Raw genomic sequence first — 13,552 nt, 5'->3', positions numbered from 1 at the left:
AGTTTAACGCTAATGGAAGCTGAAGAGGAAGGTCGTAATTACTGGGGGAGGCTGAGAATGTGCAGTGGGGCACAAAATGGTGGCTGAGATGTCTGGGGTTCAACAGAATCCCTAACCCTGCCCCTTTATCTACCTCATTGCCAAGATGGTGCCCTTAAGTTTAATTTTTTAAAAATTATACACCACGTGGTCAATGCTAGGAAAACAGGCAATATACAAAATAGAAGGCCAAACTTAAGATTTAGCCAATAGCAAGCAGAATTCAACAGACTTTCCATGCTTAAACAAGAACAGAAAATCTTTTAGACAATTTTGCTAATGAGGCATTATTAGTATATGAAAAAACCTTTGAATGCCTGAGTGGAGCAAGCTTGCTGGAAGTTGCTGGTGTAGAAAAATGCACTCTTTTAGGCAGGTGTCAATTTCCAGGACTGTCGCGAGAAGGGGAGGGAGGTTGACCTAATGTAAGTGAGGAGGACAGAGGCTCCACCTTTCTAGGGCTGGAGGTGGTAATGGAGGTCCAGGACAGTGGACCTGAAAACAGAACTTGGCTGGATATAAAAAGCAGTGAAAGGCGTAGAACAGCAAACCAGCTGCTGTGCTCGCACTCATTTTCTCAATATAACCTCTCTCCTACTCCACGCCCGGCCTCTGCATTTCACTGACCTGTGAGACTTAAGAGCAGTGACTACTTAACTAGAGGAGCTGAGGAAGATGAATTCCAAGGTCCAGTGTGTGCAACTAAACGATGGTCACTTCATTCCTGTGCTTGGTTTTGGCACTGCTGGATCTGAAGAGGTAAACATACAGTTCTAGTGTTGATAGCTCATAAGAAAGTAAGTTGGTTGAATATCTGGGTCCTCAGTTCTATTTCCACTGGTCTTCAGGCCTGTTCTTGTGCCGGTACCAAGCTGTTTTGGTCACTATAGCTCTGTAATAGAGTCTCCTGCGCTGTTCTTTCTGCTAAGAAGTGTTTTTTTGCTATATGGGGTCTTTTATGATTCCATATGAAATTTTGGATTGCCTCTTCTATTTCTTTAAAGAATGACATTGGGATATTGATGGGTATTGCGTTCAATTTGTAGATAGCCCTTGGCAAGATTGTCATTTTCACGATGTTGATTCTTCCAATCCAGGAGCATGGGAGGTTTTTCCATTTCCTCAGTTCTGCTTTAATTTCCTTTTTCAGGGTTTTAAAGTTTTCATCAAAAAGGTCCTTTACATTCTTAGTTAAGGTAATTCCTAGGAACTTTATTTTCTTTGAGGCTATTGCAAAAGGAGTTGCTTTCCTGATTGTTGCCTCATTCCTCTCATTATTGGCATAGAGGAAGGCAGTTGATTTTTGAGGGTTAACTTTATACCCTGCTACCCTTCCAAAGTTTTGAATCAGCTCAAGGAGCTTGGGAGTGGAGTCTATAGGATTCTTTAAATACAGAATCATGTCATCTGCAAAGAGGGAAAGTTTTACTTCCTCTTTCCCTATTTGGATCCTTTATACTTGCGTCTTGCCTTATTGCAGTGGCTAGGAATTCTAATACTATGTTAAAGAGGAGTGGAGAGAGTGGGCATCCTTGTCTCGTTCCTGATTTTAGAGGGAATGGCTTTAGCTTTTCACCATTAAGTATAAAGACTAAACATAGAGTTCCCCTATGACCCAGCAATTCCACTACTAGGCATTTACCCAATTGTCCAGAAACAAGGACATACTAAAGCCACTAGCACACTACCATAGCAAAGATATGGAACCAACCCAGATGTCCCTCAGTTGAGTGGATCAACAAGATGTGGTATTTGTACACAATGGAATTCTATGCTGCTGTCAGAAAGAATGACATTGTTAGGAAATGGAAAGACTTAGAAAAAAATCATATTAAGTGAAGTAAGCCAGACTCAAAGGAACATGGTTTCCTTCATTTATCATAATCAACAGAAACCTTGGGCTCTCATAGCAGAGATTTGCAATAGAGCAAAACCTAGATACATAAGGCCATATAGTATGACGCTAAATGAAAGGACCTCTAGGATATAGAAACAAAAGCCATATAATGAATGATTGTTGTCCTTAATGTACTATGTTATCTCTCATCTCTTTTACCATCCCTTGGTCATCTCATATTGTTACAGTATCTTACTTTGTTACCTGATATATCGGATATATTTGTATTTGGTTATTTGAAATTGGATAGGGAAGGGGGGGAAACAAGATGAGGGGTGCGGGTGAGGGGAGGGAAATGGGGACCAAGACATGAGAAAGGGTATCAATGTATGTGAATTAATGTACCTTCTATCTGGTGAATATAATGTAACCCTTCTACTAATTACAATAAAAATATATGAAAAAAAGAAAGTAAGTTGGTAATGAGTTGAAGTCAACTTGGGTTGTTCTGACAATGATTGTGACCCCCCGAGAAGCACATGGTTTTCCACTGTACCAAACGTTCAGCTTTTCTATGTACAAGAGAAGACTGGACTGGACTTAGCATCAGGGGCTGGTGACAGTCACCGAATTATCATTCGCTGCTCTCTTTTATTTCTTCTGTATTGTTCTATTCTCTACCTAGTAAGGAAAGATGAAACTTTGCATTGAAGATCCTAGTCTAAGGCAAAAAACATGGAGCCCCCCCCCCTTTTTGGTATATTTGTTCACCATTTCTAGTTCTTTTTAACAATGTCTATTCAGATATTTTTCCCATTTCAATGGGATTTTTTTTGGTTCTTTATACACTCTGGATATAAGTCACTTTTGAGATGCATGGTCGGAAAATATTTTTATTTCCCCTATGTGTACTTTGGTTTTTCCAGTCAGATGAGTGTTTTGTTCTGTGATCTCGGGAAGTCTCATGTGACAAATCTCACAGAATATTGTATTATTTTCATCAGTAATTTATTCTAGGCATGTACTCTTGTGTTAATTTTACTGGTTAGCCACCCTATTGAGCTATTCAAAATTGCTGTAACTATATTATGAATCTTTTTAGCACATTACTGACCGTAGAGCATTAGTTGCGTCCTTTAAGGCCAATGACTAGCCATCAGTCATTCAGGACTAAGAACAATTCTGAGTTATCCTCTTCTTGTTTTACTTTGTAAAGAACACAGCAAACTGGATTAACTTACAAAAAATGCAAAATTCACCCAAGACACAGGGAAAATAGTTTTCTTGTGGAACTCAATGTTTGTGTTTAATATGACTCAGTAACCTGGATTCTTTGGTTCTTTCTCTAGGTTCCCAAGAGTGTGTATTTGGAGAGCACCAAATTAGCAATAGATGCTGGCTTCCGCCATATTGATTGCGCTGATGTGTATAAAAACGAAGAAGAAGTAGGACTAGCCATTCAAAGTAAGATTGTAGAGGGGACTGTGAGGAGAGAAGAGATATTTTTCACCACAAAGGTATTGTAGAGTTAGTGTACAGGAATGAACGTTAATGAAATGTGATATGCTGAAATGATTCCTCTGTGATTTATCTAGTATGTTGGTAATTACACCATGGTCCCTCTTTTATTCACGTATATTCACATACTGATTTCATGATTGAACACACATAAACATGACAGTTCTTTCTTCAATGCATCTGTCGATTTGTAACTTTGAATTAAAGTGACAAATTGTCCTGTGATTTAGGGGAACTGGTTCACGTTAACAGTCATAAACCTTTGATAGTTTCTCTATCAACTAGCATAGAAATATTTTTTTAAGTTTTAAAATTTTATTGTGAAAGTAATGTGCAGAATGACTACAGTTTTACAAGTCAAGTAATGAATATATTTCCTTTTAGCATAGAATGTTTTTTTTTTGCCAGTCCTGGGCCTTGAACTCAGGGCCTGTGCACTATCCTTGGGCTTTCTCAAGGCTAGAGCTCTACCACTTGAGTCACAGCACCACTTCTGGCTTTCTTCTATGTATGTGGCATCTAAGAATCAAACCCAGACCTTCGTACATGCTAGGCAAGCACTCTACCACTAGGCCAAACTCCTGGAGCTAGCATAGAAAGTTTGATTGATAATCTTTTCTATTTTTTTAATTCCCTGAATTTAGACTTTTTTTTTCTGAATCACAGTTCAGGGCAGCGTGATTTAACACAGATACAACAGTTATAAGTATATGATGTTTGTTTATCTCCTAGGTAACTTTCTAAATCTACCTATAATCTGAATAGCAGGTGTCATTTTTACAAATCATAAGAAAATATATCAGAGAATTTTGCATGGATAAATATATAAAATTAAAGAAATTCATAAGAGTATTTCTCTCTGTTACTATCACCTTTAAATTAGTTGAAAAAGTCTCAGTATTAATAAAGTTAAACCCACAAATGTGGATAATTTATTAATCCAGACTAAATCCCACTCTTTGTCTCCTATAGCTTTGGTGTACTTCCCATTGTCCAGAGCTGGTGAGGTCATGCTTGGAAAGGTCCCTGAAAAAGCTTCATTTGGACTATGTTGACCTATATCTTGTTCATTTTCCAATTGCTTTGAAGGTAGAAAATTTATATCATCAAATCTGTTTAATTTCCACATGCAATATGACTCATTTTTATAGATGATTAGAATATTTCTAATATTAGTCTTAATATTTATTTAAACTTATGTAAGTGGTAGAATTACTCAAAAGACTTTGTATAAAATAATTCAATAAACTAGTAGACTTACATAGTAAGAGAGGTTTTCAGGAATTTCTGTTTATCCATTCCTTACTCCTATTTTTTTTTAGAGCTTTATATCTCAGCCATTTCTATGGATGTCATACATGATCAAGAGATGATTCATAAGTCATGGCCATTAATATTCGACAGTTTCTCTATCTCCTGGTATAGAATTGATTTTGAAAGAATACTTGATTGACAATCTGTTATTTCTTTTAAACATGCCTGAGTTTGGGCTGTTCATTTCCTCAAGGGGATGTGGAGAATTGATTTTTTTAAACTTTAATTAATATTGCGATTGATTGTTGCTGGAAATGAATAATATATTTACTGTTTTTTTTTCAGTTAAAAAGAGACAGAGGAAATTAAAGGGGTATAAAACACATCAAGATTATATTCTCTCTAAAGGCCTGCACGCATGTTTTTATCACAAATAATTGGCGTGAGAATATTGAAACTGGCCACGTGGGAAAAGCATCTCCTTTCCATCAAAGTAGTTTGCGTCCCCTCTCTTTTTTTGAATTTTCAGAGAATTGTTTTTCTGCAGGTTTCCTCCGTTGACCAGGGGTTTGGCCCTTATTAACTATATTTTAGTTAAAGGCATCTTTTTCTTGAGCACTTTGACATCCTGTTGGAAACTCCTTGAATTTTAATTATATCCTGTTAATTAAGCCACATACTTCTGCAGATTGTAATCCTGAGCTCAGCCAATATGAGCAGAGCGGCAGGGCCTGCTGGGGAAGGGGGAAAACGAAGCAGCCTTCCTGCTCACCTGCTTGCTTACCAGGGTTTTGGCTAATGGTACATGCGTCTGCAAAAATAATTTTTATCATTCAAAGTTCCTGTCAAGTTGGGGATCTCATTCCTATGTGGCACACCAACTTCCTGAACCATTTTTTAACAACCGTTACCCAAAGTCATTCTCTACAACTCAAGAAAACATAGAAACATGAAAAGGTTCCAATTCCTGTTATACAGATTTATTTCTTAACCCTATAGCTACCTAGGGGAATTGCTTATTGGTGGAGAGATGAATTTGGTAAGATTGTTTTATCGACGACTTCTATTGCAGCCAGGAGAGGATGATTTTCCCTTGGATGAGAATGGAAAATTAATATTTGACACAGTGGATCTTTGCACCACATGGCAAGTGAGTATTGCTTGGATAGAATGAAGGAAATGGAGAAAGGAAGAGTTTGGGTCCCAGCTTTATACATACATTGGAATGTGCACTCGAGAAATCCATGAGTTTTTAAAAAAATTTTATTGTAATTAATAGAAGTGTTACATTATATTCACAAGATAGACGGTGCATTCCTTCAAAATCATTGCTACCCCTTCTCATGTTTTTGTTCCCATTTTCCTATCCCACCTCCTCCCCTCATCTTGTTTTTAAGGCCGATTTGCTGAACTAGAAAAAAATGATTTCTATATTTAAGTATACAGGGAGAAGTGAGGCAGACACTTTGGGAGAAAATGGTGACAGTTATCTCTAGCTCCATATACACCGCTAAACACAGAATTATTTTTCTTACCGACGCTGCTATCGTTTCCCTTCTCACCAGGCAAGGCCAATAAACTTTAATTTTGTGGCAGTCTTTCTTTTAATCACAGAGTATTGCAGTTAAGTTGGTACCCAGCCAAGTTGATAAATTATTGTTCTTTTTTTTTTTTTCTCAAGGCCATGGAGAAATGTAAGGATGCAGGATTGGCTAAGTCCATTGGGGTATCCAACTTCAACCGCAGGCAGCTGGAGATGATCCTAAACAAACCAGGGCTCAAATATAAGCCCGTCTGTAATCAGGTAATCTCCCCCACTCTCCCTCTTATTCTCCATTTCTTTCTTCCTGTAATATACCCAAGTGTTATAGTACACCACTGTGTGTGTTATAGTTAACCACTGCTGTCCCCTCCCCTTTTTGTAGAGCAGGAATTGCTAAGAATACAGAATATGGAGGAATCTTAGTCATAACTTTCTTTGGAAAGGACAAAAACATTTTGAAGGACTGTAGTGTTATGCTATGTGTAGGAATTTGACACCATAAGTCCCATCCAGGTGGGCTGAAGTTTAATTAGTCACGTTATCTTAAAGGGAAGATCCACTAGTACTTGATCCATGAAGTGTGAGAGACTGGATGGTTGAAGATACCGTGTAAAGAGCTATGGATAGGGGGAAAAGCATATGAAATGGATAAGGTGGTGTGCAAGGACAGATTAAAGAAAAGAAGATTAACAACGACTACATCCTAACATCTGAGAAATGCCCCCAGCATGGCTTTTTGCTGGTTATGTTGGAAATGGAACCTTGTAGGATCCTCACCCCTTCAGGGTGTCATTAAACTGTAATTTTGAGGATCTGAGTCTGCCTAGCAGCTAGGATTACAGAGAGGAGCCACCGGCATATGGCTAGGTTTCTTGGGAACATTTAAGCTCCATGATAACCAGTCTTAATCACCGATGCTGTCCAAGAGGATGTGTTAAGTAGACTAGATTTATTAGATTTTTAGCTTTTCATGAGAGATATTTGTCTCTCTATTTCAAATTACTCTTAAGTTAGAATTTAGCTCTAAATATTTATTAAATAATATTAAGCAAATGAACTCCAGGAAAGGGAAACAAGAGTTTATTTTTCTTTGTTGTTTTACTTTTCTTTTTGTTCTGATTGTTCATTACTGTGTCTCTGAGAGTATATGGGAAAATGGTGGAACAAAGAGTGAACAAACGAAACAATGATACTAGACATTGTGGTGAAAATGAACTCTACAACTGGTGGGTGGGGCTGGGAGGAAAAAGTGTGGGAGGGAGCAAGGGAAGGGATGACATTGTCCCAAAAGAAATGTACGATAAAAATAAATAAATAAATAAGTTCTTATACTAAAAACCTAACATTAAGCTCTTTAGTCAAGAAAATATCTTAGAAAAAAGAAAAGATTCTTCCCAGGCTATACCTCTCAAATTACATGTCACTAGGCACTGTGTGTAGTATTTGGCTATTTCCTTATGTGTAATGTTAATTTTGACCACTTGATGAATCTTGTTCTAGTCAAGTGTCTTTTTTGTAAACTTAAGTTTTCGTGCGTTGCAATTCCTTATCATCTGGTAGCTAATAATTTTAATATAGGATTACTCTTCCATGACTTGTTTTCTGTGCATTTTGGAAAAAAAATCCATCAATATCAAGAATCCATCAATGACTATTTTTTTTCCTGAGTGAGTTATTTTATATCATGTTTGACGAATTCTGTTTATATATTTCTAATGTGATATTTTACTGCAGAAACTTTGCTTATAAAGCCATACGAATTGAAATTATTTCTAGCAGAAAGGATAAACTTTACTGACATTCTTTAGTTATCAGTTTTAATAACCACGTTCAGTAGGAACACATATTATTCCCAGCTTCATCTCAGACCTTCCCCCATTGTTCGGGAGCCGTCAACTTCTAACTACTGTAAGTATTAGGATTGCTTTTAGTCTTTATCCTTGGAAATTCAAAGTTTGCTCAGTTATCGCTAACCAACCGTGCAACTGGTTCCTTTGGCCCTTTCAATTTTACATAATTCATCCTTTTACAAAATTGTTTTGCTTGGCTTTATACTCTAATGTTTAAAGCTCAACCAGACCCTTTCCTATTTCACTTATGAAATTCTTTTGTCTCTCAGAGAGGAAGAAGATAATTAGTCTTTTTCATCTTGTTCCTCTACAGGTAGAATGTCATCTTTACCTGAATCAAAGCAAGCTGCTGGATTTCTGCAAGTCAAAAGACATCGTTCTGGTGGCCTATGGCGCTCTGGGAACTCAACGATATAAACCTGTGTAATAAGGACAAAGAGAGTCACATCTAAGAAACCCTAGTTGAAGGAACAGTATGATCGCCCCAACACTATTTTCTGGAGTTCACTGTCAAATGGCTCTGGAAGCTGGGTGAAACCTGTGTTCTGAGAAGATTCTCAGATCCTGTTGATGATGCTAGCATAGGAGTCACATTTGAAAATCCCTGAAATCATACTTTCTTGTTTTTGAAATCTGCTAACAAACAAAATAATTAGCCTAAAGAAACAACCATTTCTGTTTTTTCTTTCAGTGTGGACCAGAATTCCCCATTTCTCTTGGATGAGCCAGTTCTTGAGGACATGGCAAAAAAGTACAATCGAACTCCAGCCCTGATTTCTCTCCGCTACCTGCTGCAGCGAGGGGTTGTGGTTCTGGTCAAGAGTTTTAGAGAGAATCGGATCAAAGAGAACATGAAGGTGATGAGGGAGACCTTGACCATGCTTACACTGCATCTTGTCCTGAGCAGCAATTTCTTCTGCTAATGGAGCTACATCGTTCATTTCATTCCTCGGGGGGTGATGAGTGGCACACGATTCTTTTTAAAACAGAGCAAGATTCTTCTACATTCTATTTTAAAGTATTAGTCTTTTCTTCCAAGTTTGTTCTTAACTAGAATTTCTCCTAATACTATTAAATATGGATTAATCAGTATGCATGTTTTCAGCAAAGAAGTTTTCCAGTATTAATAAGTATGCTGTTATTATCAATTAACTTTACTTTTTCTTGACTGTCTTAATTACTTAGGAAATTGAGTCTAGCTGCCCAGAATCATAATTCTGTGAACGTGCACTAAGTGAATTTTCTATAATTCTTAGGATCATTTTACTAAAATCTTCCTAGATTAAGCTATTAGGCATTTACCTAATGATTTTGATACTGTCCAGACTTTAGCTGGCAGTTGGCTTTTGCACTACTAAATATTCTCACTAAGAAACTAATATGGGTTTCCTTGACTAAGTAATTGCTTTTTGTTGCCAGTCCTGGGCATGGACTTAGGGCCTGGGCATTGTCCCTGAACTTCTTTTGCTCAAGGTTAGCACTCTACCACGTGAGCATCTACACCACTTCCAGCGTTTTCTGTTTATGTGGCACTGACGAAATGAACCCAAGGCTTCATGCATGCTAGACAAGAACTCTACCACAGAACCATATCAGTTTAAGTAATGTTAAACCCAATTTAAGTAATCTTTTTGTTGTTGTTTTTTTGTTTTTTTTATTTATTTTTTATTGTAATTAGTAAAAGGGTTACATGATATTTGCCAGATAGAAGGTGCATTAATTCACATACATTGATACCCTTTCACATGTCTTGGTACCCATTTCCCTCCCCCCCCACACCCCCCACCCGTCTTGGTTTTCCCCCCTTCCCTATCAAATTTCAAATATCCAAATACAAATAAATTCAATATATCAGATAACAAAGTGAGATACTATACCAATATGAGATAACCAAGGGACAGCAAAGGAGATGAGAGACAACATAGTACATTAAGGACAACAATCATTCATTATATGGCTTTTGTTTCACTATCCTGGAGGTCCTGTCAATTAGCTTCACATTATATGGCCTTATGTATCAAGATTTTGCTCTATTGCAGATCTCTGCTAGTAGAGCCCAAGGTTTCTACTAATTATGACGAATGAGGGAAACCATTGAGCCTAAGTTCTTTAAGTAATCTTTTACTACATTTCTATCATCTTTTAGGTTTCTTCCACGTCTTCTATATTTATTTATAAAACAGTATTGTTCATGATAAAGTTTCCTTTTTGTTGTTGCAAATTTCCAAATGTCAAATGCATTTTAGGAATTATTCAATAAACCAACATTTATGTGGTAATGGTTAAACACTTGACATTTTTCTCCCTTTCTTTGTCATCAATTTACAGTATAAGTAAATATTTATATAAACACATTGGTTTCAAGGTGTTAGCAAGACCAGTCTTTCAACTGTTAAAATGACCAACATTCTCACAATATGATCTTCTCTAGGCCAATGTCTTTGTCCTTTGAAAATGACATCATTAGTGTTTAATAATTTTTCAATATTTTTATTATCTTTAAATAGTTGTACAAAGAAACTGAACACAGTGCATCTTGTTAATATTCTCACCCACACCTCACAACCTACCTCTTCTCATAATTATCTTAATTTTAGGTTATATGTTGATTTGTTTGATCATTTAACAAGGCAGAGTACAATGCATCTTGATTGGTGTCGTCACCATAAATTTTTCTCCACCTTTGACCCACCCCTCCTTTAAGTTTTTCAATTCTGTGGTATATGTAATGAGTCGCCTGCATTGAATTGTTTTGAAATGATGTTGAAGAGGACATTTTTTGCATATAAATTGTTGATTGCTTGGGATATGTAAATCCATCTATCATCATAGAATTATTATTAGAAGATTATTAGAATAATCTTCGTGCTTCAAATATTTGGCTCTGGGTTTTCCTGGAACATCTAAGGATATGCTGCCATTCTCTGAGCTGTTCCAACTTTGGTTCTTCTTAGGCTGTCTTTGAAATCTTGCCAGTTCATGCTATTACATGGAGGAATGGATTTCCATTGGGTTTTCACTTTGTATTCCTTATTCACACGTGTTTGCTTAATACGTTTAATGACTTTTGTTGCGTCTCAGGGCTTTTCTGTCTTGCCTTTATATCATTCATTGTCACTTTTCTGCAGATTACTGATGAGAAAATATGCTCTTGTTAGGCAATCAAAGTTGTCTTTTTATATGACAGGTTTTTGAATTCCAGTTGACTTCGGAGGATATGAAAATCTTAGATAGTCTGAATAGAAATTTGCGATACATTGATACGTAAGTATCATTATTAAGTCTATTTCATCTGTTTTCTTTTCTAAAGTGGAAGATAATATGGCTATTAAATATTGAGCCAACCAAAGGACAGTAGAGTTCAGGGAATCTCAGTTTCCCAAAATTCTTGGAATTCTAGCTAACTTATTAGATATTTAAGGTCAGGCTCTGGTAACTCATGCTTACAGTTCCAGCAGCAGTTAAAGATTTTAAAAAACCCTAGTTCAAGGCTAGCATTACCTCATTTCACCCAATAGCTGAGTGAGAGTGGTATGGTATACCTGTTACAATGGCTATGCCAAAGAGGGAGATACTGGATTAGAGTGGTCCAGGCAAAATGTGAGAAAAACTAACCCAAAGATAAAGAAAAAGGGGGCATGAGGCCCTCAGTTCAAATCCCAGGACTGCCAAAAAGAAAATCCGAAATAAATTTTAATTTTCATTTCCCAAACTTGTTCCATTTCTATCCCCTCAAAGTAATCCCCACACATTGTGTTCAACTGAGAAATTCTGATCTCTAAATAGAGTCGTTATGACGTCTTGTCAATTCGATGCATTCAGTTTCATATACTTTGCTTTTTCAACCATTGCATGTTTGCTCAGAAACCATAAGCATCACATTTTCTGGAGAATGGCTGCCTGCTTGGCACTGCTGGCTCATGTTTGTACCTCTGGTAACTTGGAGGCTTAGATCTGAGGATCACACTTCAAGGCCACCACTTGGAAAGATAAATCCGAGAGACTCATCCCCAATTAACTACTCAAAGAGTCAGAAGTGGAACTGCGGCTCAAGTGGTAGAGTGCCACCCGTGAGAGAGTGGTAGCGCCTAGGCCCCGAGAACCAACAATCACTCCTCAATCCCCACCCCCAAGAAAAGCTAATTTGAGGTGGCCCGAAACAGAGCTGGCACTGACTTTCACAATACGCAGATTTTGGTGCAGAGGATGAGGAAGTCTTAGAGAAAAGAGATTAAATATGATGCGTCCAAGAAAAGGCGCCATGCATGGAGAATGAATAGGCACCGGATATGTACACTTGCTTCATTCTATGAAAAAGTGCAAAATTTAAGAAAGGACCTATATTGTAAAGAACATGAAGGGGGGGGAGAGATCTTGCTTTGGGAAATTGAATTCAAGATAAAAATAAGCAGTATATGTGAAAAAGTTCGGGGCAATACAAAATTCATGCGATCAAAAACTGCTAGGTATATTAATATCATTGCTAACCAATGAATACATACATGTATTTGAATACCTGACTCTAGATTCTTTGAATGTTTTCAGGGAAAGGACAATAGTGAACCATTTATTTAAAAAAATCTATTATAAGTCGTGTGCATGAGAATAACAAAGAGAAATTATTACTACTTACCAGAAAGAAGTTTGTTAAAATTCTACTATTATATTAGCTTCAAAGGAAGCATTTCTACTAGAAACAGAACCACTGAATGAATTGTGCACTTCTGTTACTATTTTTTTTTTAGTTTTGTTGGTCACCCTAATTATCCATTTGCTGATGAATACTAGCCTTCAGACCTCTGCATGTCTTCTGCTAGAAGTTTCTGTATGCAGATCAGGAGGCAGGAGAGAATCTTCTGCTGTTGATAATTGAACACCTCCTCTCTGACCCATGCTACCTAGCAACTGGCACTCTGATGAAACTAAATGCTTATCTCAGAAATCAAAATGTTCAGTTTTTCTCAAAGGAAATAAAATGTCAGTTTGTCTCAGCAGTTACATAGTCCGTCTATATTGCCTGAGTGTCTGATTTTTTTAAACTCATTAAGAATCCTGAGCTTCAATGCTAGGCTAGGACTAGTTTGGCTAAGAATGTGCAAGGATGAGAAATGACCAAAATTAATCAACACTTCTCGGGTGGAGGTAGGTAGATTTCTTAGCCTGCATGGAGGACATATTTAGCTGGTATTTCTCAATCAGGATTTTTCCAGCCCTTCAAAGAACAAGGAAATCACTACACGTGACCCTTCCACACATGGGAAATGCAAGCCACATTTCCAGATTTCTGAGCAGCACAAGAATCAGCGTTGAACAAAAGTAGAGAATGAGATCTTTTTGATGTGAATATCATCAGAAAGATAAAAGCAGAACCAACCTGAAAAGGTCCTGGGGAGAGAGATGTGGGATGACGGAGGAGGGAACTGGTGAATATATATTTCCTTGTGGGAAAATCTGGAAAATACTCTTTCGAGAAAGAGTATTTGGAAGACAAAATCCTTTTCAATAGAGCCA

General features: G+C 37.2%; 1 protein-coding gene across 1 annotated transcript; it reads left to right on the top strand.

The window, feature by feature from the left end:
* The first annotated feature begins 613 nt into the window (after positions 1-613).
* LOC150045870 (aldo-keto reductase family 1 member C1-like) lies at positions 614-13,028 on the top strand. Its single transcript, XM_090318824.1, has 9 exons — positions 614-798; positions 3,226-3,393; positions 4,367-4,483; positions 5,721-5,798; positions 6,330-6,452; positions 8,355-8,464; positions 8,733-8,898; positions 11,229-11,305; positions 12,787-13,028. The coding sequence occupies exons 1-9, from the start codon at positions 715-717 to the stop codon at positions 12,827-12,829; spliced, it is 966 nt and encodes a 321-aa protein (XP_090174950.1). The 5' UTR covers positions 614-714; the 3' UTR covers positions 12,830-13,028.
* Positions 13,029-13,552: the final 524 nt, after the last annotated feature.

Source organism: Megascapheus bottae, chromosome 26 (assembly GCF_031878675.1).
Source record: "Megascapheus bottae isolate mThoBot1 chromosome 26, mThoBot2.hap1, whole genome shotgun sequence".
In the NCBI taxonomy this organism is placed as follows: domain Eukaryota; kingdom Metazoa; phylum Chordata; class Mammalia; order Rodentia; family Geomyidae; genus Megascapheus; species Megascapheus bottae.
Note: the sequence above shows the minus strand (reverse complement) of the source record. Positions and strands in the feature narration are given on the sequence as shown.